This window comes from Camelina sativa, chromosome 5 (assembly GCF_030686135.1).
Source record: "Camelina sativa cultivar CO46 ecotype springtype chromosome 5, ASM3068613v1".
Classification (NCBI taxonomy): domain Eukaryota; kingdom Viridiplantae; phylum Streptophyta; class Magnoliopsida; order Brassicales; family Brassicaceae; genus Camelina; species Camelina sativa.
Window position 1 is genome coordinate 24,809,573 of NC_141884.1, and position 19,594 is coordinate 24,829,166.

At 33.7% G+C, this 19,594-nt stretch overlaps 6 protein-coding genes and 1 pseudogene across 9 annotated transcripts; 4 read left to right on the plus strand and 3 right to left on the minus strand.

The window, feature by feature from the left end:
* Positions 1 to 605, plus strand: part of LOC147944312 (F-box/FBD/LRR-repeat protein At5g18770 pseudogene) — a 1,341-nt pseudogene extending 736 nt beyond the window's left edge.
* A 359-nt stretch (positions 606 to 964) lies between these two features.
* Positions 965 to 2,096, plus strand: LOC147944313 (uncharacterized). Its single transcript, XM_087512830.1, has one exon. It carries the CDS (start codon positions 1,059 to 1,061, stop codon positions 1,938 to 1,940), a length of 882 nt encoding a protein of 293 aa, XP_087368956.1. The 5' UTR covers positions 965 to 1,058; the 3' UTR covers positions 1,941 to 2,096.
* A 3,895-nt stretch (positions 2,097 to 5,991) lies between these two features.
* Positions 5,992 to 9,783, minus strand: LOC104787418 (putative pentatricopeptide repeat-containing protein At1g56570). 4 transcript variants are annotated; one of them, XM_087450723.1, is made up of 4 exons: positions 8,902 to 9,519; positions 8,705 to 8,800; positions 8,585 to 8,623; positions 6,981 to 8,462 (listed from the first exon to the last, which is right to left on the minus strand). In XM_087450723.1, exon 4 carries the CDS (start codon positions 8,420 to 8,422, stop codon positions 7,406 to 7,408), a length of 1,017 nt encoding a protein of 338 aa, XP_087306849.1. In that variant the 5' UTR covers positions 8,423 to 8,462; positions 8,585 to 8,623; positions 8,705 to 8,800; positions 8,902 to 9,519; the 3' UTR covers positions 6,981 to 7,405. The 4 variants fall into 4 exon arrangements, with proteins under 4 accessions (XP_087306847.1, XP_010511298.2, XP_087306849.1 ...); XM_087450722.1 differs by having other exon boundaries at positions 8,548 to 8,623; XM_087450721.1 differs by having other exon boundaries at positions 5,992 to 8,623.
* Positions 6,180 to 6,954, plus strand: LOC104787419 (uncharacterized). The gene has a single exon (XM_087450725.1). The coding sequence runs from the start codon at positions 6,180 to 6,182 to the stop codon at positions 6,666 to 6,668; it is 489 nt and encodes a 162-aa protein (XP_087306851.1). The 3' UTR covers positions 6,669 to 6,954.
* Positions 9,779 to 12,771, minus strand: LOC104787417 (alkaline/neutral invertase A, mitochondrial). Its single transcript, XM_010512995.3, has 6 exons — positions 11,985 to 12,771; positions 11,652 to 11,811; positions 11,301 to 11,512; positions 10,694 to 11,187; positions 10,524 to 10,572; positions 9,779 to 10,331 (listed from the first exon to the last, which is right to left on the minus strand). Exons 1-6 carry the CDS (start codon positions 12,561 to 12,563, stop codon positions 10,002 to 10,004), a joined length of 1,824 nt encoding a protein of 607 aa, XP_010511297.1. The 5' UTR covers positions 12,564 to 12,771; the 3' UTR covers positions 9,779 to 10,001.
* A 2,932-nt stretch (positions 12,772 to 15,703) lies between these two features.
* Positions 15,704 to 16,392, plus strand: LOC147944314 (uncharacterized). Its single transcript, XM_087450726.1, has one exon. The coding sequence runs from the start codon at positions 15,763 to 15,765 to the stop codon at positions 16,228 to 16,230; it is 468 nt and encodes a 155-aa protein (XP_087306852.1). The 5' UTR covers positions 15,704 to 15,762; the 3' UTR covers positions 16,231 to 16,392.
* A 1,019-nt stretch (positions 16,393 to 17,411) lies between these two features.
* Positions 17,412 to 17,853, minus strand: LOC109132895 (defensin-like protein 199). The gene is made up of 2 exons (XM_019245358.2): positions 17,740 to 17,853; positions 17,412 to 17,640 (listed from the first exon to the last, which is right to left on the minus strand). Exons 1-2 carry the CDS (start codon positions 17,825 to 17,827, stop codon positions 17,477 to 17,479), a joined length of 252 nt encoding a protein of 83 aa, XP_019100903.1. The 5' UTR covers positions 17,828 to 17,853; the 3' UTR covers positions 17,412 to 17,476.
* Between the last annotated feature and the right edge of the window lie 1,741 nt (positions 17,854 to 19,594).

Consider the following 19,594-nt stretch of genomic DNA (forward strand, 5'->3'; position numbering starts at 1 on the left):
AATATACTCTTACATGTTATTTTTTACTGGCAGTTGATCCATCATATGAGGGACTTTAACCCATTGCCCAATTTTTATGACTTGTCTCGTTTGAGCGTTACTATGCACTCATATGCGTCTCAGCAACTGTTGCCATTCTTTCTTGAGTGCTGCCCCAGTCTGAAATACCTTACCTTGGTCTTGGTGATGATTTTGCTTAAACTGTGCAACTTTTTAACTTTATAGAAGAAAGGTTTTTTCTTCAATTTAGTTTTTTGATTTTTGTGATTGCAGGAACTGGATAAGGACTATCAAGTAGATATGGAAATTGAACTCTCCAGACCCTTACCGATTTGTTTGTTATCTTCCCTTGAATCTGTTGATATCAAAAGCCCGATCACAGAGAAAGGAACTGAACTAAAACTAGTTAGATACTTTCTGAAGAACTCAGCAACACTGAAGAAGCTTGTGCTACGTTTGAATCAGTTTTATGGAGAGAAACGCGAGTTTAAACAACTGCTTGAATATCCAAGACGCTCTAGTTTGTGTCAATTAGTTATTCTTTGACTTAATGCAGCTTACAGGGTTTTTGAGCTTTTGAGTTTTTATGATAAAAGATCGTATGCTTTTTTATTCACCTCTTTTGACATTGAAAATTCGAATCGGTTATGCTTTATTAACTATCGGATTATGGTGATGATTGTTGTACAATCCAAAATCTTATATTTTTCATAATGAAAAATTAAATGACGATGTATATCAAATAATTTTTGTTTTACAATATGAAATATATGTGATTACGGTGGTTAATATCTTTATCCGAACATTTGACATGTGTATTTGCATTATACACTGTTACTAGGAAAATTACATGTGTATTTGGCATTATACATTGTAATTGTACATTTGACATGTGTATTTGCATTATACAGTGCACGGTTGCATTATACATGTATATTTGCATTATACACTGTTAAAAAAACTAAATAAAAATAAATAAATTATTCAAAAATTGTAGGGATACGACTTGCTCATGATCTTGGATATGGCGCAAACTCTTGAAATACAGAGATAAAACCATGTCTTTTCACAAAAAGGAAGTACGATCAGGCTCAGAAACTTCCTTCTGGTACGATGTTTGGTCCCCTCTCGGGAGGTTCATTGATTTACTAGGTCCTCGTGGAACAATTGATCTGGGGATCCCTCTGAATGGCTCTGTCGCTACAGCTCTTGCCAATCATAATCAACGGCGACATCGGACTCCTATACTCATTCAGGTAGAGGATACGATGGCCGCTCTTCGTTTAACAACGAGTAATGATGTTTCTCTTTGGCAAACAAGTTCGGGTGCATTTAAGTCACAATTTTCTTCAAGCGATACTTGGCATTTGGTCAGGCAAACACTTCCAGTCTGTACGTGGCACAAAGCGGTTTGGTTCCAACACTCTACACCTAAATACTCTTTCATCACCTGGCTTGCAATGCGTAACCGTTTAGCAACAGGGGATCGATTGCTGAAATGGAATGGCTCTGCAAATGGAACATGTGTGTTTTGTGCGGCGACTATTGAAACACGAGACCACCTGTTCTTCTCCTGCCCATACTCCTCCCAGATTTGGTCAGCTCTTACAGAAAGGATTCTAAGTAGTCGTTACACAGTAAGTTGGGACTCACTTCTCACCATTCTTGTTACTTCTGCTCCACGTCTCCACGTTTTTGTGCTGCGATACACTTTTCAACTCACCATACACAGTCTTTGGACCGAACGGAATCGCCGGCGCCATGGAGACCCTGCGACACCACACCGTACTCTTACCGCCATGATTGATAAACATGTCCGGAACCGACTGAATACTATGACAAGTATTCCAGCTTATGCTGATGGTCTCCAATTTGGTTCCAACACCACAGTTACTAGTTTTTGTTTTTTTCTAGCACCACTTTCTAAACTTTCAGCTTGAAGATGCATTTATTGTAACACAGTGTTTTTGTTGAATACTCCCTCCGTTTCATATTAAGTGTCATTTTAGAGTGAAAATTTTGTTACAAAATAAGTGTCACTTTATATTTCCAATGTAGATGTTTGTTAAATTTTCCAATTTTATCCCTACTAATTTAATGTATTGACCAACAGAAAATTGTATAATATATTAGTAAAGGGTAAAATAGAAAATTGAATGATTTTCTTAATATGTGTGAGAAATCTTAAAATGACACTTAATATGAAACGGAGGGAGTATAATTTTACATTCATACAAAAAAAAAAAATTTGTAGAGATACGAATTATTAATTTTTTTAAAAAGGTGTGGTTGTTTCATTTATGAATTGCTTATTTCCATACAGTATTTAGTTTTTCGTTTTTTCGGGCAATGGGGATACTCTAAGCATTCCATCAAACAACGTCTGATAACATGTTTTTGAGTAAACCGTTATTTATTACTTCCTCTCTTTCTTTCTTTTTTTTTGGAATAAAATGTTAAATTACTTCCTCTCTTTCATTTTAGTTAAAAGCACAAAGTTTAAGAAATTATAAATATATTTTTATTTTTACATGACAGAATATTATTTATTTTTTATTTAAAAGAGTTTAACCAATTAGATAAAATACTGCAGAATATAAAATAGTCATAATATATTAAAACACACATAAATAATGTATTAAAATTTGAAAAAACCTTATAAAGTGGAACAAAAATAAAAGGCTAAAAGTCTTATAATTGAAAAAAGAGTATATGTGAATAATAGAAATTATTTTTCAAGTGAGGAAAAGAAGAACTAAAATTTCATATAAGTTAAATTTAATTTTATTTATTAAACATGCTATGCATTCAATATTTTTGACTAAAAAAATTGAAAACCTAAACATTATTTGGATTAGATAAAAATTGAAAGGGGCATTCTCAAAAATGCCCCTTTTTCCATATATCTTTTTAAAAATACCTCTTCATGTTGACCATTTTTAAAACTACCCCTCCTTATATACAAAATGATCAAATTATCCTTTTTGAGTGACAGCAAGAATGTACAGTCATCAAAACCGAAAATATTTTCCCGCCAAAATTTTTTTTCCCGCCAAAATCGAAAATTTTTTCCGAAAAAATTATTTTTTCCCGCCAAAATCGAAAAATTTTCCCGCCAAAAATATTGAAATTTATACCTTTTAAAAACCTTGTAAATGCTTTAAAAAAACTTTTAAAAGCGTTTACAAGGTTTTTAAAAGGTTTTTAAACACATTGTAAATGCTTTTAAAAACCTTGTAAATGCTTTTAAAAAGCTTGTAAATGCTTTAAAAGGTTTTTAAACACCTTGTAAACGCTTTTAAAAACTTTTTAAAAGCATTTAAAAGTTGTTTAAAAACCTTTTAAAAATTTTATAAAAACTTTTACAAGGTTTTTAAAAACATTGTAAAAGGGTTTAGAAGGTGTTTAAAAACCTTTTAGAAATCCTTTTAAAAACCATTTGAAAACCTTTTAAAAACCTTTTAAAAACCTTTTAAAACCTTTTAAAAACATTTTAAAAATCTTGTAAAAGCGTTTACAAGTTGTTTAAAAAACCTTTTAAAACTCTTTAAAAAATCTTGTAAAAGCTTTTACAAGGTGTTTATAAGGCTTTTATAAGGTAGAAACCTTATAAAACCTTTTAAAAACCTTGTAAATTTTTTTTGGCGGGAAAAATTTTGGCGGGAAAATTTTTTTTTTCGAAATTTTTTATCAAAAGTTTTTTGACAAAAAAGTTTTTGGCGGGAAAATTTTTTTGAAAAATTTTTGGCGGGAAAATATGTCGGAAATTTTTTGGCGGGAAAATTTTGTTTTTCTTTTTATTGAATAAAATAATTTTCATCTAAGGGTAAAATGGTCATTAAAAATTAAAAGAGGGCATAAATAAAAATGGCCAGAAAAGAGGGTATTTTTGAAAAGGGATATATCAAAAGGGGCATTTTTAACAAATTCTCAAATTGAAAACCTAAACAGTCAATTGCTCAATATCCCATAGCATGTTTTTGAGTGAACTCTTTTTTATTATATAAGATAAGATTACCTTATCCTACTATATTAATTGAGAAGTACAAATATGAAACTAACCTTATAATGTGTAAAAAATTACATTCAATTGCCATTAGACTAAATTAATTAAGCTTAATTAACTAATTTAAATAAATATAATTAAATAAAAAATAAAAAATACTCACATATCAAATATTAAAAAATCTAAAAAAAATTAAAAAAATGTTTTCTCTCTCTAATAAATTATGAACGAAATTACTAATTATTTTTTTTTAAAAAAATATATAAACCAATCAGAATTTTAAAAACTAAGATTTTATATCCAAGTATACAATACAATTATTTTTAATAACTAAATTCGAAGATTTTGTTAAGATTTCAAATTCTCCTATCATCTTTATTTTATTTTATTTACAAATTGTTTAGAAGTTTCATATAATACTTATAATTAATAAAATGCATATTTTTCTGCATATGTTGTGATTTGAATTTTTTAAAACAAAGATATATTACTCAATGTATGAAAATGTGTGTTTTAATTTCCACATTGGCGGGTTGGTAAAACTAAATTTATATAGATGATAAATTAATAATTTTTATTTACTCACAATTATAATATTAAAATTACTATTTTATATTTCACAAAATATGATGCAAGTACAACAAATAAACAATATAAAACTGTAATAATACGTCAAAAATTAAATACTATAATATTCTAAAATAATTAGTATTCAAATAGACTAATAGATTTACATAACAATTAAAAATAAATATTATCTCAAACAAAATAATTTTTTAAAAAATAATAATTTTTATTATTATATTATAATTTTTTAAAAAATGTTGACCCGTGCTTTAAGCACGGGATATATCCTAGTTAATTTATAAAAGCATGAATATATATATATATATATATATATTTTTTTTGTGATCTTTTAAATACTAATTGAATATATAGATGTATATATGAAGAGGTTTTTGGCAGTAGGATCTAAATTTCAGGAAACTTTTCATTTTATGATTTCTAGTTAAAAATAATACAGCATGTATCTACTAATTCTGCCCTTTATTGTTATTAATTTGTTATATTTTCTTTTGGTCAACAGTCAACACACATAATTTACTACTAAAATTAAACGGTCGATCTCTGTTTTTGTTTTAATCACCATTAAACAGTCACTCCTTTTTTATAGACAAAAGTGCTACTAAAAAAATTTGACAACAATAAAAAAAAATATTTCTCAATACTTAAAATCTTTTTAGGGTGAAAATAATCCATTACTTTTAGATGTACATATATTACTACAAAAATTTGTATATCTAGATAGTAGTGGTTACAAGTTTTTTTTAGCTCGGTCTATATTTAGAAATATTAACCTAACCTAACTATAACTTTATTTGAAGTCTTGTGATGACTCTACAGAATAGATCACTGCATACGAGACCGTGATTCATGTACCTTTTGTTTGTTTTTGGTTTATTCATCACATATGCAAGTTGTAACCTCACCATGCGAATAAATGAGGTGACCGTCCTACCTACAAATGAAAAAAATGCGATTCACACATGTCCACGCGTTATTGGTAGTATTGTGTAACGTTTGTCTCCTCACCCAAGTCACTTTAATTTAGGCCATATATCTGCCCAACTGTAACCATTAAAGACCTTTACTGTCTATATATACATGCATCACCCAAATTATTAATTCATCTTTTTTTTTCACCTAATAAATTAATATTTCTAAATATAGACCGAGCTAAAAAAAATAATGCTAATAAAAGGATGATATCTTGATTTTTGATCTTTTGATATAAATGTGTGATTTGTAGTAATTTCAATGTGATGTTTTGAATATTTGTAGATTGGATTCTAAAACCCAAAGACTCACACTTTAAGGCAATGATCAACTACTTTTTCTTGCTCAAATCGTGTAACCTATTTTAACATCCCAATGCTTTTTAATCTTTGACTTATTACTTTTTAACCCTAAACCTTTGTAGGAGCTTTTCATAGTCACATGTCATTAAATTTCATACAGTGGCAAAATCCGTAATTAAATAGAGAATACAAGGGTGAATCCATACCACACCACCTATAAATTAAAAGGCAAAGATCTCTCACTAAAAACCCAAAAGACAGAGATCTTAACACAAAACAAAGCAAACACCAAAAAAAAAAAAAAAAACACAGAGATGGGTTTGGTTACAGATGAAGTGAGAGCTAGGGCAGAGAAATACACAGGAGATGAGTTATGCCGTGAGAAGACAAAGGAGTTTCTCAAGGAAGTCTCTATGCCTAATGGGTTATTGCCATTGAAGGACATTGAAGAGGTCGGTTACGACAGACAGACAGGTATTGTGTGGTTGAAGCAGAAGAAGAGCATCACCCACAAGTTTGAAGCTATTAGTAAACTTGTCTCTTACGCCACTGAGGTTACCGCCCAGGTGGAGGTCGGAAAGATAAAGAAGCTCAGCGGTGTTAAGGCCAAGGAGCTTCTTATCTGGGTCACTCTCAATGAGCTTGTCTTGGAGGAGCCGATTAGTTCAGGGAAGATCAATTTCAAGACACCGACCGGTCTGTCCAGGACTTTCCCAGTGTCTGCTTTTATTGTTCCTGAGGTTGAGAAGCCTGCAATTGAGAAGAACAATGTCAAAGAAGCTGTTGCAGTCACTGATGCTTAGTCTCTCTCTATTTATCCTTCTAATCATGTTTTACTTTCTGCTTAATTTCCTTTATCAATAAGATAATACAATTTCAGATTTGGATCTAAAGATATCTATAAAATCAATATCCTTTAAAAAAGTAGATTCTGTATTATCAAAAACCTATGGAAAAAAAGGTAAGGTTCTTAATTGTCTAGATCTGAACCTTGTGGACAGCTTCTGATGTTAACATTACAACAGAAAGCAATATCTTTTGCTTTTAATAAAGGAAACTCAGAGGTTACTATTCCATAGCCAACGATTTCTAAAAGTTTCTTGGAAGCTATCATAAATCACAAGAAAGAAGAGATGTATTATAAATAGGCCAACAACACTTGATCCACTAAGACATATTAAAATTCTCCTGCTACCAAAATTTGCCATTACCTGATCTAAATCGAGGTATGGTGATGTATGTTCTTTAAAAAGTAGGACAGTCACCAATACCATATGTATGCATAGAGCCATACCTAAAAGAGACTTGTCCAGGTACTGTCAGTTTCAGTGGTCTTCAACAATCCTTTGATGTCATTCATATTAACTTTCGTGATCTTTGTTAGTTGTGTCTTGCGTCAATGAATAAGCGGAAAAAGCCGTTGAGCATCAATCCAACCGACAACTTAACAACAAACAACAGCACTAGCGCATTAATATACCAAATCCTCTCCATTTTACTCGATCACGACGAAATCAAGAACCAGATTATGATATCATGTTTAAGTTCCGACTTCTTGATCATGAACTAAGGAGTCTAAGTCAGGAACATAGCCAGCTTCTTTGGTCTCTTCTATCAATAGCCCTAAGACTGAATACACAGAACTCGCATTAGGACACATTTTGTCACTCACAGCAAAGCTAAAAACCTGGTTTTCGACCTGGATCCAGCTCATACCGGCTTCTTTTTTGTTCCCCATCATCCTCATCATCTTCCTCACTCTCGCATAATCAACCCACTGCCCTTCTGCTGCATAGATGTACGAAAGCATAACATAAGTCCCCACCATTCTCGGTTTCAACTCCATAACCTTTTTTGCAGCTAATCTACTTATCAATCCCGTATGCTTATGAGCTTTACAAGCACCAAGAATCGCTCCCCACGTGGATTCATCTGGCCTAAACGGCATCTTCTCAACCAATTCATAAGCCTCACCTATTTTTCCAGCTCTTCCAAGCAAATCCACTACACAGTTGTAAATATCTCGGTCTGGAGTAAGACCATACTCGCTTTCCATCTCTTTAAAGTACTTCAATCCTTTCTCCACTAGACCAGCATGGCGGCAAGCGCTCAAAACCGCCATGAACACAATCCGGTCAGGTCTAACACCTGAACAAACCATCTTGTCGAAAAGCTCAACAGCTTGTGCTCCATAACCATGTGATCCGTACCCAATCATCATCGAAGTCCAAGACACAAGATTCCTCCTCTCTATGATTTCTCCAAATACTCTCTGAGAGTCAGGTATGTCGCCACATTTAGCATACATATCGATCAAAGCATTAGCTAACTCAACGTTCTTGTTAAACCCTCTTCTATAAATCCGTCCATGAAGTTGCTGGCCACAGTTCAACGCTGCTATATTAGCACATGCAGCAACTAAGCTTGTGAAAGTGTAACAACTAGGCACAAAGCCTTGTGATTCAAACCGCTGAAACATGAGCAGAGCTTCACTGCTGTCTGATCTCTCGAGTTCAGAAATAAGAGTGTTCCATGTGATCAGATCTCTATCTTCCATCTCATTGAAATAGCGTTTCGCCTCTGGTAAATACCCACACCTGCAATACAAGTCCAGTATAGAGTTCATCACCGGGAGGTTAGACTGAAACCCGCGTTTAATCACTGATGCATGAATTTGCTTGCCGGTTGTAACAGAATCAATTGAAGCGGAAGCTCTAACCGCTATGGTTATACAGTAAGGCGTCACATCAGCATTCTCCTGAACACACAAAACAGATCCAAAATGTTAAAACCTCAAAACATAACAACTTCATTGAAGGCAAAGATGTAGCAAAATTACCAGAAACATTTGCTTATACATCTTTAAACCGCCAATGCCATCACCCAAATGTGTAAACCCGGTGATTAGAGTAGTCCATGTAACATCATTCTTCACCTTAATATCCCGAAAAATCAAACAAGCCGACTCCATTGTTACAGAACAAGTAGCGTATATATTCATTAAAGCATTGTCAACATACAGAGAACCTTCCATACCAAGTTTAACAACAACCCCATGAACAGAAGCACCATAAGCCAAAACCTTCATGTTTCTACAAGACTTCAGAACGCTCGAGAGCGTGAACTCATTTGGACTCGTTCCTTTCCTAAACATCTCTTGAAAACACTCCCAAGCGCGAGCGTTGTAGTTGGAAGAAGCGTAACCGGTGATCATTGCGGTCCAAGCTACTACGTCTCTCTCAGGCATTTCGTCGAACAGTGAGCGTGCTTCTTCGACTAAGCCTTTTTCGAAATACGAAACTATTAGATTTGTTGCTAAAATGTGATGCTTCTTGGGTTTATAAGGATGAGACGACTCTGTGTTTTTACTTGACTCGGCGCAGGCGTTGCGTAGAGAGCTTCTCACAAAGTTTGGGATTGGTTTAAACGCATTGGAGCGTGCAAGTTTCGTCGTGATGCTCATTCTCTTGCTTACAGACACCAACAATGTCTGATCACAGTTTGTTTGAGGATTCTGCGTTCTTTAGTAATTTCACCATTGTCGGAACGACAAAGCTCGTAGTTGACTAGTTGTAAATTGTAATCCTTCGGAGATGAGCATGGCGCATTCGGCAGTCTTCGGGTATCCGGGTCGGGTTAGTTCGAGTTTAGGACGGGTTTGAAGTAAAAGGTATTAGAATTTAAACCAGATCAGTTCGGTTTGGGTTTGGTTTGGGTAGGTGAAAGTTTGGTTCGGGTATCCGGGTTGGGTCATTTGAGTTTTTAGTTTTCATTTCTATGAAATTGCATGGTCAGTTAGCTAAAATTTGAATAAGTTTCGATTGCAAATTGGTTAATTTACCAAGTTTTTGTGAGTTTTGGTTAAGTATTAAATCAAAAGGGTCAAAAGTTAAAAGCATTATGAGATAGACAATTTGGTAAAATCTGGCTTAAGCAACACTTACTTTGTCATCTACATGAAAATGCAACGATATAAAACTGTTGCAATCATTTGTATACACATACAAACAAAGATCAATAATAAATATATATGACAGACAAGTTTCTGTGAATTTTCAATGTCCTGTGGTATCTATAGCCTAAAAAGCTTATTGTGTTCGATTGTTGAGAGAAGCAAAAGAGACTGAGTTTTGCACTCATCGAACAAGAATCTGAGTCTTGGCAGCGACTCTTGAGCATTTCTTCCGGTCAGATTTTCTGAGACCACATGCGCATATATCCAGAAGTTCGTAATCTTCTTCCCAGAACAACAGCGATGCCATCTCTGGATTTGCTAAAAGGAGTTTAGAAGTCAAGAATCCGGCGACTGTCCATGTCTGGTAAAGCCGAGACTGCTTTCCAATGAATTTTCCAGATCGGGTATCGTAATACTCTGGCCAACGATCTGCCATCAGTCTCTTTTCAGCCAATGCAAGAGCTTTCTCAGCTAGCTCTGGTCTTCCCATCTTCATACATGCTAATGTGAACTGTTATAAAAATCAAACACACAAAAGTCTTTTAAAAACTAGAAATCCTCAGATGTTACCAATGAAAACTCTGAAATTGTAGCCAGTTGATGTTTGTGGTCTCATCTTAGCAAGTTGCTTAATTATACGCATATTTGAGTATTGTTAATAATTATTTTATCTAATCTCAATTCCTGACATATATCAGCGTACCTGCCAAAGAAGCGTTGGCCAGGATCCACTGTTGTGATACGACCAAGGCCTGCACAGTCCAACAAGTGTTTTCCAGGGTTGATTCACAGGAAAGTTCAAGACAAATACATATGTTGTCCACAAGCCAAGGGAGTGCACAAAGGAGAAAATGAAGAGTAAGTGAAACTCACGTGTTCTTTGGGTCGCTTCCAGTTATGATACGCCAATCATCGTACTCTAATGCAGGGTAACAAATCTTAAGAGGCATATTCCCAATAATGTCGTCCCATTTAGCTTCCATTAAGTTCAATATAGCTTCATTCTGCTTTGGTGTACCCAAGGAGGAAACAATAGACCAAAAGTTTCCAAGCGAGAAGAATCTGAAATCCATGTGCGCAGGTTGTAGGTTCCCGAGGAGATACCCACCTTGCTCGGGAATCCAGTCCATAAGCCATGGAGGAATTTGCTCAGGATAGATGTTGAACTTGTTGGTAGCATCCGTGGAATACTCTTCTGTCTTGTAACGGTATATCTCATTGATCTTTTTTATGTCCACCCAGTAGTATTCTCTGATATGAAAGGACAAAGCACTTAATCTGTTGTTAATGGCTCTTACAAGATTCTTGGAACTGTCATTAACAGAAAGCATCTCACGGGAGCATCTGAGTGCCGAGTAGAATAAGGACTGCAACAAATCCAGAGAGAAAAATATGTATAAAGTCTCCCAAGATAATATATATCTATGTATATCAAAAAGCTGTGAAAAGACAATCAAACAAAGACTTGGTGTTGACATACTTGGATTTCAAGGGGATGGCCATGAATACCCATTCGACGATCAATCATACAAGAACCATCAGTGACCAGAAGTGTTGGAAACATATCAAACCCATCTGCTAAACACAAGTTCATGATAAGCTTTATGCCTGTCTGAACATCTATCCTTTCTTGTAATGAGAAATCTCCAGTTATCTTTCCATATGCACGTAAGAGAATAATCCACCACAAACCTAAAACGATGAAACAAACAATCAGCAAAGAAACATCCCATGGAGAATACAACCCACATAACTCTCCCAATGGCCTTCTCAACGAATAGTCTAATCGCATATGCATTGACAATTTACTAGCCAGAGAGAATCTACTGACCAGAATCCACAGGAGCAACACGGCCAATAGCTGATTCGCCAAAATCCGGATCCAAAACCTCTTCCGTAGTGTTCTCATCAAGTGCCACGGTTCTTACTTTAAAACTTGCAGGCATCAATCCCTGGCCAGGACTGTAACAGTCTACGGTCTTCTCCCAGCTCTATATAGAAACAAACAAATCTCCATCAATACCAAAACCACACAACATCAATTATCAAACACATAAAAATCAATCCATTTCAATCTACTAAAAGGTCCTATATCAAAAGTTGATTCCAACCCATAGAAACCACAATCACTATACACATACAATGAGAGATTCATCATACATACCTGAAGCTGCAATGTATGTAGGAGAAAGTTCCTAACAATCTCACCTTCACCTTTAAGCAAAAACGCTAAAGCAGAAGGCACAAAATCTCTAATAAACACTTGATCATAATTCAAAGGCGTCTTATCCCCAGGATCATTCGCCGCCACAGTACCAACGGGAGAACCACAATACCTAACAATAGCGTTTTCTAGAATCCTCCACGCTTCTTTCTCAGCCTCACTCTCTTCTCTCAAAGCTTTCCTTTCTACATTTACTCTAGAAACTGTTTCTTCTTCTTCTTCTTCGTTTTTGTGTATTCTTTCTACAATTACACCGCTCTGAACATGAATCTTCTCGAAGCTTTTGACAGTGGGATTGGTTTCAACAGATGTTGAGAATTCTCGTCGATTTGGTGAAATCTTCGATTGAGGGAAAAACCAAATGGACGAAGAGACAGATCTTTGGGTGAAGATAGTTCTGGTGGTTCGTGATAAATCTGGTGGTGATGATTCTTTGGAGAAAGTGGAGAAGAAGATGTTTCTGTGAAACCGTGAAAAAGGTTTCGAGGAGAATCTGCGGAGTAGATAGATTGCGCTCATGGTTAGAGACGAAATCAGAATCTGTAAAAATGGAGAATTAGGGTTTATGAATTGGGGATTTGACTAAATTAAGCGATGGAGAAGAAGAAGGTGTGGAGACGAAGGAAGATAATTTGGGAAAAATCATTGGATTGAGGAAGAAGAAATAGATTATTTTTCTTCCCTTTTTTTCATTTGTGGTCATAATGGTTCATGCCGGTTTATTCTTGTACCATAAGAGTATTGGCGGTTTATTTCGTTGATGGATGAATCAGATCAAACCAGAAAATCAAACCACACCACAATTTGATATATCTCTTTTCAAAAATACCCTATTTTCTGGCCATTTTTATTTTTGCCCTCTTTTAATTTTTAATGACTATTTTACCCTTAGATGAAAATTATTTTATTCCATAAAAAGAAAAACAAAATTTTCCCGCCAAAAAATTTTCAACATATTTTCCCGCCATAAAATTTTCGAAAAAATTTTCCCGCCAAAAATTTTTTTGACAAAAAAATTTTGATAAAAAATTTCGACAAAAAAAATTTTCCGCCAAAATTTTTTCCGCCAAAAAAAATTTATAAGGTTTTTAAAAGGTTTTATAAGGTTTCTACCTTATAAAAGCCTTATAAACACCTTGTAAAGGCTTTTATAAAATTTTTTAAAGAGTTCTAAAAGGTTTTTTAAACAACTTGTAAACGCTTTTACAAGATTTTTAAAAGGTTTTAAAAGGTTTTTAAAAGGTTTTCAAATAGTTTTTAAAAAGATTTTTAAAAAGTTTTTAAACACCTTATAAACGCTTTTACAATGTTTTTAAAAACCTTGTAAAAGTTTTTATAAGATTTTTAAAAGGGTTTTAAAAGGTTTTTAAACACCTTGTAAATGCTTTTAAAAAGTTTTTAAAAGCGTTTACAAGGTGTTTAAAAACCTTTTAAAAGCATTTACAAGCTTTTTAAAAGTATTTACAAGGTTTTTAAAAGCGTTTACAATGTGTTTAAAAACCTTTTAAAAACCTTGTAAACGCTTTTTAAAAAACTTTTAAAAGCGTTTACAAGGTTTTTAAAAGGTATAAATTTCAATATTTTTGGCGGGAAAATTTTTCGATTTTGGCGGAAAATTTATTTTTTGGCGGGAAAAAATAATTTTTTCGGAAATTTTTTTCGATTTTGGCGGGAAATTTTTTTGGCGGGAAAATATTTTCGATTTTGATGACTGTACATTCTTGCTGTCACTCAAAAAAGGGTAATTTGGTCATTTTGTATATAAAGAAGGATAGTTTTAAAAATGGTCAACATGAAGGGGTATTTTTAAAAAGAGGTATGGAAAAGGGGCATTTTTGAGAATGCCCCAAAATACAATGCGATGTAAATTTTTTGTATTACTGTTTAAAAAATTTAATATAATATATCAAATTAAAGCTTTTGCGACAATAAGTTTAATTGTTCTAAAATTTTGAAAATATAGTGTATGTAATAGTAAAAAAAAAAATTATTACGTATTATTTTTATTTCTAATGTTTAAATTATATTTTTAATCTTTGAAAAAATTATTGAAAGACAGATCGCACCTGCGTAACGGACTTACTCTGTATGAAAAGGCTTAGGAATCTAGCTGTCTCTTACCATGATGGTTGTAAATTTGAAACTCTAACTTAAACTCTCAATCAGTTGAAAGATCTCCAACAGCTTTCTTTATATGATTTCATGAACGGTGCACGTGCGGCTGATGGCAGAGATTTCATTCAAAATTTTGTTTATCTCAAAGCATTAGCTTTAGACATGCGTATGCCAAAGTTTCCTGATCAACATCGTTTCCCACCGCACTTTGCGAACATAATTTTACAGTTTTGTTATATGGAGAAGGATCCAATGCTGATTCCAGAGAAGTCGCTTCACTTGAAGTGGGTTGAGTTATCATGTAATGCTTTCTCCGGGAGGAGAATGGTGTGCTCGAAAGGAGGGTTTCCTCAGTTACGTGCTCCAAAACTAGAAAATCAAGAGGAGTTGGAAGAGTGGATAGTAGAAGAAGGGTTGATGCCATGTCTTCATGCTTTGAGTATAATTGGCTGCAAAATGTTAAAGAAGATTCCAGGTGGACTCAAATATATCACTTCCTTGAAGGAATTGAGTATCAAATCAATGAAGATGGATTGGAAAGTGAATTTGTCTGAAGGAGGTTAAGATTATTACAAAGTCCAACACATTCATCGCATTCAATTCACCAAGTGCGACGAAGAATGACAAGAATGAAGAAGATTATAATCATATATCAAAACATTGTGTGTAAAAATCTCAACTGCCGAAATCACTGATATATAGGATACTAAACTTCCAAAAATCTTGTTTTTTCCCATGGTTGCAGTTTGTCGGTAAAGTCAAACACAATTATTTCGTAGGTCGTACACAACATCAATAATCTTATAGCATGTTATTAACACACTCGCAGATCATACATATTCCCTAAGCTCCTTTTAGCTTCTTATATGCTATTCTCCTGAAAGTGCTGCTTCGAATTGTTTTTGAGCTCTTGTCTTAAGTTATAATCCTAAACATTCCCTTTCAAGTTTCAATATCTGCACGTCGCCTCCCTTACAAAAAACTATTGATATGTGTTCGTTAGATAAGATGTGCTCAGATCTTTACTTCTTGGATAACTTAAATTAACACCATTGAACTTGTTGTAACAAACTACCATTATCCGATTTTGTAACTCCGGATATCCCGCGCGTAAAAGACTTCGGATAACCTGATCCTGGGTGTTAAAAAATAAAGTTTTAATTTAAAAAAATGGAATATAATTATAAAATCAAATGTCTGCTTAATATTTTATGAGTTTTTTTTTTTGATAAAAATAAAATATTATTTATAGCAATAAGTAACACTTTAAAATTTGATAAAACTTAATATGGACATACATCTACTTAATTATAGAGACAACGATTTTAAAGATTAAAGCATATATATATATATATATATATATATATATATGTATATAAGCTAGAGAACGTGTCTTCATCTAAAATCAAAGAATCAGATTACTCAAGCTTTATTCCAAACTTGTTTCTTCCGCTGATTCCTCATCTACTTCTCCTCCCCAAAGTAGTCCATTCTTACAAGTTAATTAATTAACCATATCTTCATCATTGACAATGAATTATATTGTTCTTCTTTTTGTTGTTCTTACATTTTGAACCAAACATAAACTCCTAAAACCAAAAACATGCTTTTCTCTCTACTCGATCGAAAAATGGAAAACAAGGAACGAGAACTTCAATTTCCTCTCAATATCTGTAGACAATTCTACGAGTTTTTGGTGAAGTTATTAGCCAAACAGACTTTGAAGAAAGTAACACTTGGCCAACCACATACGCTTGGTAAATTTGAATCAAAGAATGAAAATTCTGATATTGGCTCTAATATCATTAGTAATGTTGGAAAAAACATGGTTAACAATGAAAAGGTATCTGCCGATGGAGAACAAGTAGAGTTATGTGTCCCGAAAGAAAAGGCTCCGAGAAAAATCGTGAGCATAAAGGATGAAGTTGATGAGATTCGAATAAGTTCAAGGAGAATCAAGAAGAGGACATCAAAAGGAAGTTTTAGTTCCTTCGATGAGTATGAGGATGTGTCTTTGAAACCAATGAAATCGATTCTAAGAAAAGAATCAGGAGTAAGCAAGGATCTTTGATTACATATTGGATCTGAATTAAGAATATTTCATTCATGTGTAAGTTACGTAATTATGTCATGGTTGATGTAAAATTAAATTTACATACAGTTCCATGCACGTTATGCATGAGATTAACTAAAACTTTGTAAATTATCAAATAAACTAGAAGTTTTTAAATTGGTGGTTAACAATTGTTGATATGTTTAAACAATAATTTGCTTCATTTATTTTTTAAAAGGATTTTTGAGGCTTATAAATTTAGAAATATATTTTTAAATAAAATTTAAACATGTTTTTAAACAACTTTTTAAAGAAAAAATCATTTTTCAATATGTTTAAACAATATTTCTTAGGCTAATAATTTTTTTAATATAACGTTAATACTATAATGAATGTAAAAATAACTTTAACGTAAAGAAGTACAAGTATCTCCGATTTTGTATGTCTGTCTGGTTACATGGTCGAAGATCATCGAAATCTCACGAACAGAAAACACCCATTAAGAAATCATGTTTCCAAGGCTATTTTTTACGAACAGCTTATCTAGCTAGTACTAATTTGTGCAACATTATAAATTTATAATCCTAGTAAAATAACATATTCTTTAAACCGCGTTTGACATCCAAGTTTCCATTAGCAAATGTGGTTTTCGTAAGATAATTAATCGTCTTGATAGACTCATTCTCATCAAAGTTGACTATTAGTACGTCTTCAAGAACGTTTAGCTTGTTTCTTCTATTTTCATTCTCCTTCTTTGAAAGATGTACCAATAAATCTACCATATTTTAAAACGGGATAAATAAAACCATTTAAATAGATAAGGAAATATCAAAATAAACTGACGAACCATTTGTGGTATTGGCACCATTTTATATGTTAGCTGGTATACATATGAGTTCTAATTGTTTACGAGTTTATGTTCATGTATTATATACCATTCGTCGAACGGTCGAAATTTGCAAATTCATAACTTCTTCTATATGGAAAATTCAGAGAGAATAATTCCTTAAATTAATTCTCAATCAGATCATATTCCAATTAGTTCTTCATCTCATATGGCAAGGTCTTGATCATTGTCAGGAAAGGTAATGATTGACTGGTGCTATGGTTAAATAGCACCGACATCGTACACTGTTTTTTTAGTTTTCCTTCCCTTCAGATCCGTTGACCAATAATACAGACGAAGCTAGGATATAAGATTTCAGTCTTGAAACTATTAATGTTATTATTGAAGAAAATAACACTACATTTTGACTAGATAAATTTATTTTGGAATATTTCCATGACAACAACATCCACGGTCTTGAGTACATACGCCAAAATCATACTGATAATCTTTACAATAGTTAGTGCAACTGACGTTCCCATGATCATGACACGGTTCAAATCCTCCAAAGCACTCCACTTCGTCAAACAACATTCCATAACCTGTTTGTCAATACAGATCATTAAACCAATATACACATTAATTACAAGGAAAAAATCAAGCCCATGATTTAAAAAGTGGATGTAAGAATACAATAGTACCCGATCTTGTCGTACGACTTTGAACAAAAGATATGGCGAAAAAGATAGTAAAAACACATGTTATTAAAGTTTTCATTGTGATAACCATTTTTGTGATATTTCTGAAGATTGTTTGATGAATTTTTCTAGATTAGATGATTATATATATAACACAAACATATGCAAAAGGTTACATTTTTTATGGTAAAAAAATAAAAGGAACATGAAGTTCAGATAATTTTCTTATAAATTTTTAGTCAAAAGAAAATCATGTATAGTAACTCTCTTACCTAATTAGTTCGTCAATGACCAAATTAAACGCTAAAATTACATTACATATGTTCTATAGAAAAATTAAATGTCAGTGATTCTTACTAAAATAAAATAGATGGAACAAACACAACTCAAAAGATTAATAGTCTACATATATATATAGTACATAGTAATTTGTTCGGTTTTTAAAACTCAGGCTCATGGGCGTGGCGGAAGCTATTAAAATTTTGCGATTTTGTAGCTTCGTTTCTGAAACTTGAGATAGGTAAGGGTACCTCAACTCTGTTCTAGCTTGATAAATGGTACTTTTTGGGCTGTCTTATTTACTAAGCAGGCGCTTTTGGTCCTGCAAGTTTTTAGCATTCCCAAGTATGCGAAGGTTGTGGAAGTGGTTTCTCCCTCAAGTTGGTGTATTCGGAATTGTCTTGGTACTCAACTCAATATCAGAGGTTTTTTGAACAGTTACGCTCGTCACCACTATCCATAGCCAAAGGCAGGTAGGTAGGGCATGATTGTGGATTTTAGGATTTTTAGGCTTATGAATAATAGTCTCCAATGTCGATTATAATTTTAATATGGACGTTTTAGGGCATTACGGTTGTGGTTGCAGGAGTTTGTGGGTGAACATTTCAAGCGTTTTTAGGTGTTTGAGCGACTGGTTTTTCCAATTTGGCATCTCTGCATACATGCTAGCTTGTCCAATTCGGTGTCTCTGCATAAATGGTTGAAAGACATGGTTAGAAACGCAAGGATTAGTCGAGATCGACCTAAATGGATCGATGATACAATTTTGCAAACGATGGTTGAGAACTGGGAGACTAAAAAGCAGAGGAAAAAGAGTGTCATATACTCCAAAGCTCGTATGTCTCACTGTAATGGTCTCGGTCCTCACATCTACTTAGCAAAGCCGAAGTCGTATTTGCAAATCCAAGAAGAAATGGTTAGTAAGTTTTATATATCTATAACAAAATTCTGTCACCTTTGCAACTTTAAACTCTATCATAATCCTTGTTTATTTTGTAACATTGCAGGATGATGAATTGGGAAGACAAGTGAGTCTTGGTGAGGTTTTCACCAAGACACATACAAAACCAAATGGTACGTGTGTGGATCGGAAGGCAGAGAAAATAGCTTAAATTTATGAGAAGAATGTGCAAGAGAAGTTGTTTAAGCTTGAGGATACTTCGGCTGTTTCAGACAGCGCTTCAAGTCTCGGAAGCTCACAACAGATGACTGACTGACGACCATCATTCTTCAAGTAAGTAACATTTTTCACCATCCACATTAATTTCAGAATCTTCTCATGTTTTTTATTAACTATTTTCCTCTTACTCTTCACAGTCACCACTGATAATGATTCACGAGAAAAACTTTATAGAGTGAGAAGCATCCATGCAACTCTTGTCAATGGCAAGCGCAAGCACCCAAGAGGATTCTTCATCATTTGTGGCATTGCAAGAGCAACTGGTAGAAGCTCAACGTAAAATCGAAGAGCAGTCATGTGACAACCCGTCCCGCGGACCCCACTAGTGCACCGCTAGCTGCCCCAACGGACTGTCTGGGGACCCCGCTAGCCCACCGCTAGCCGTCCCAACGGACTCCA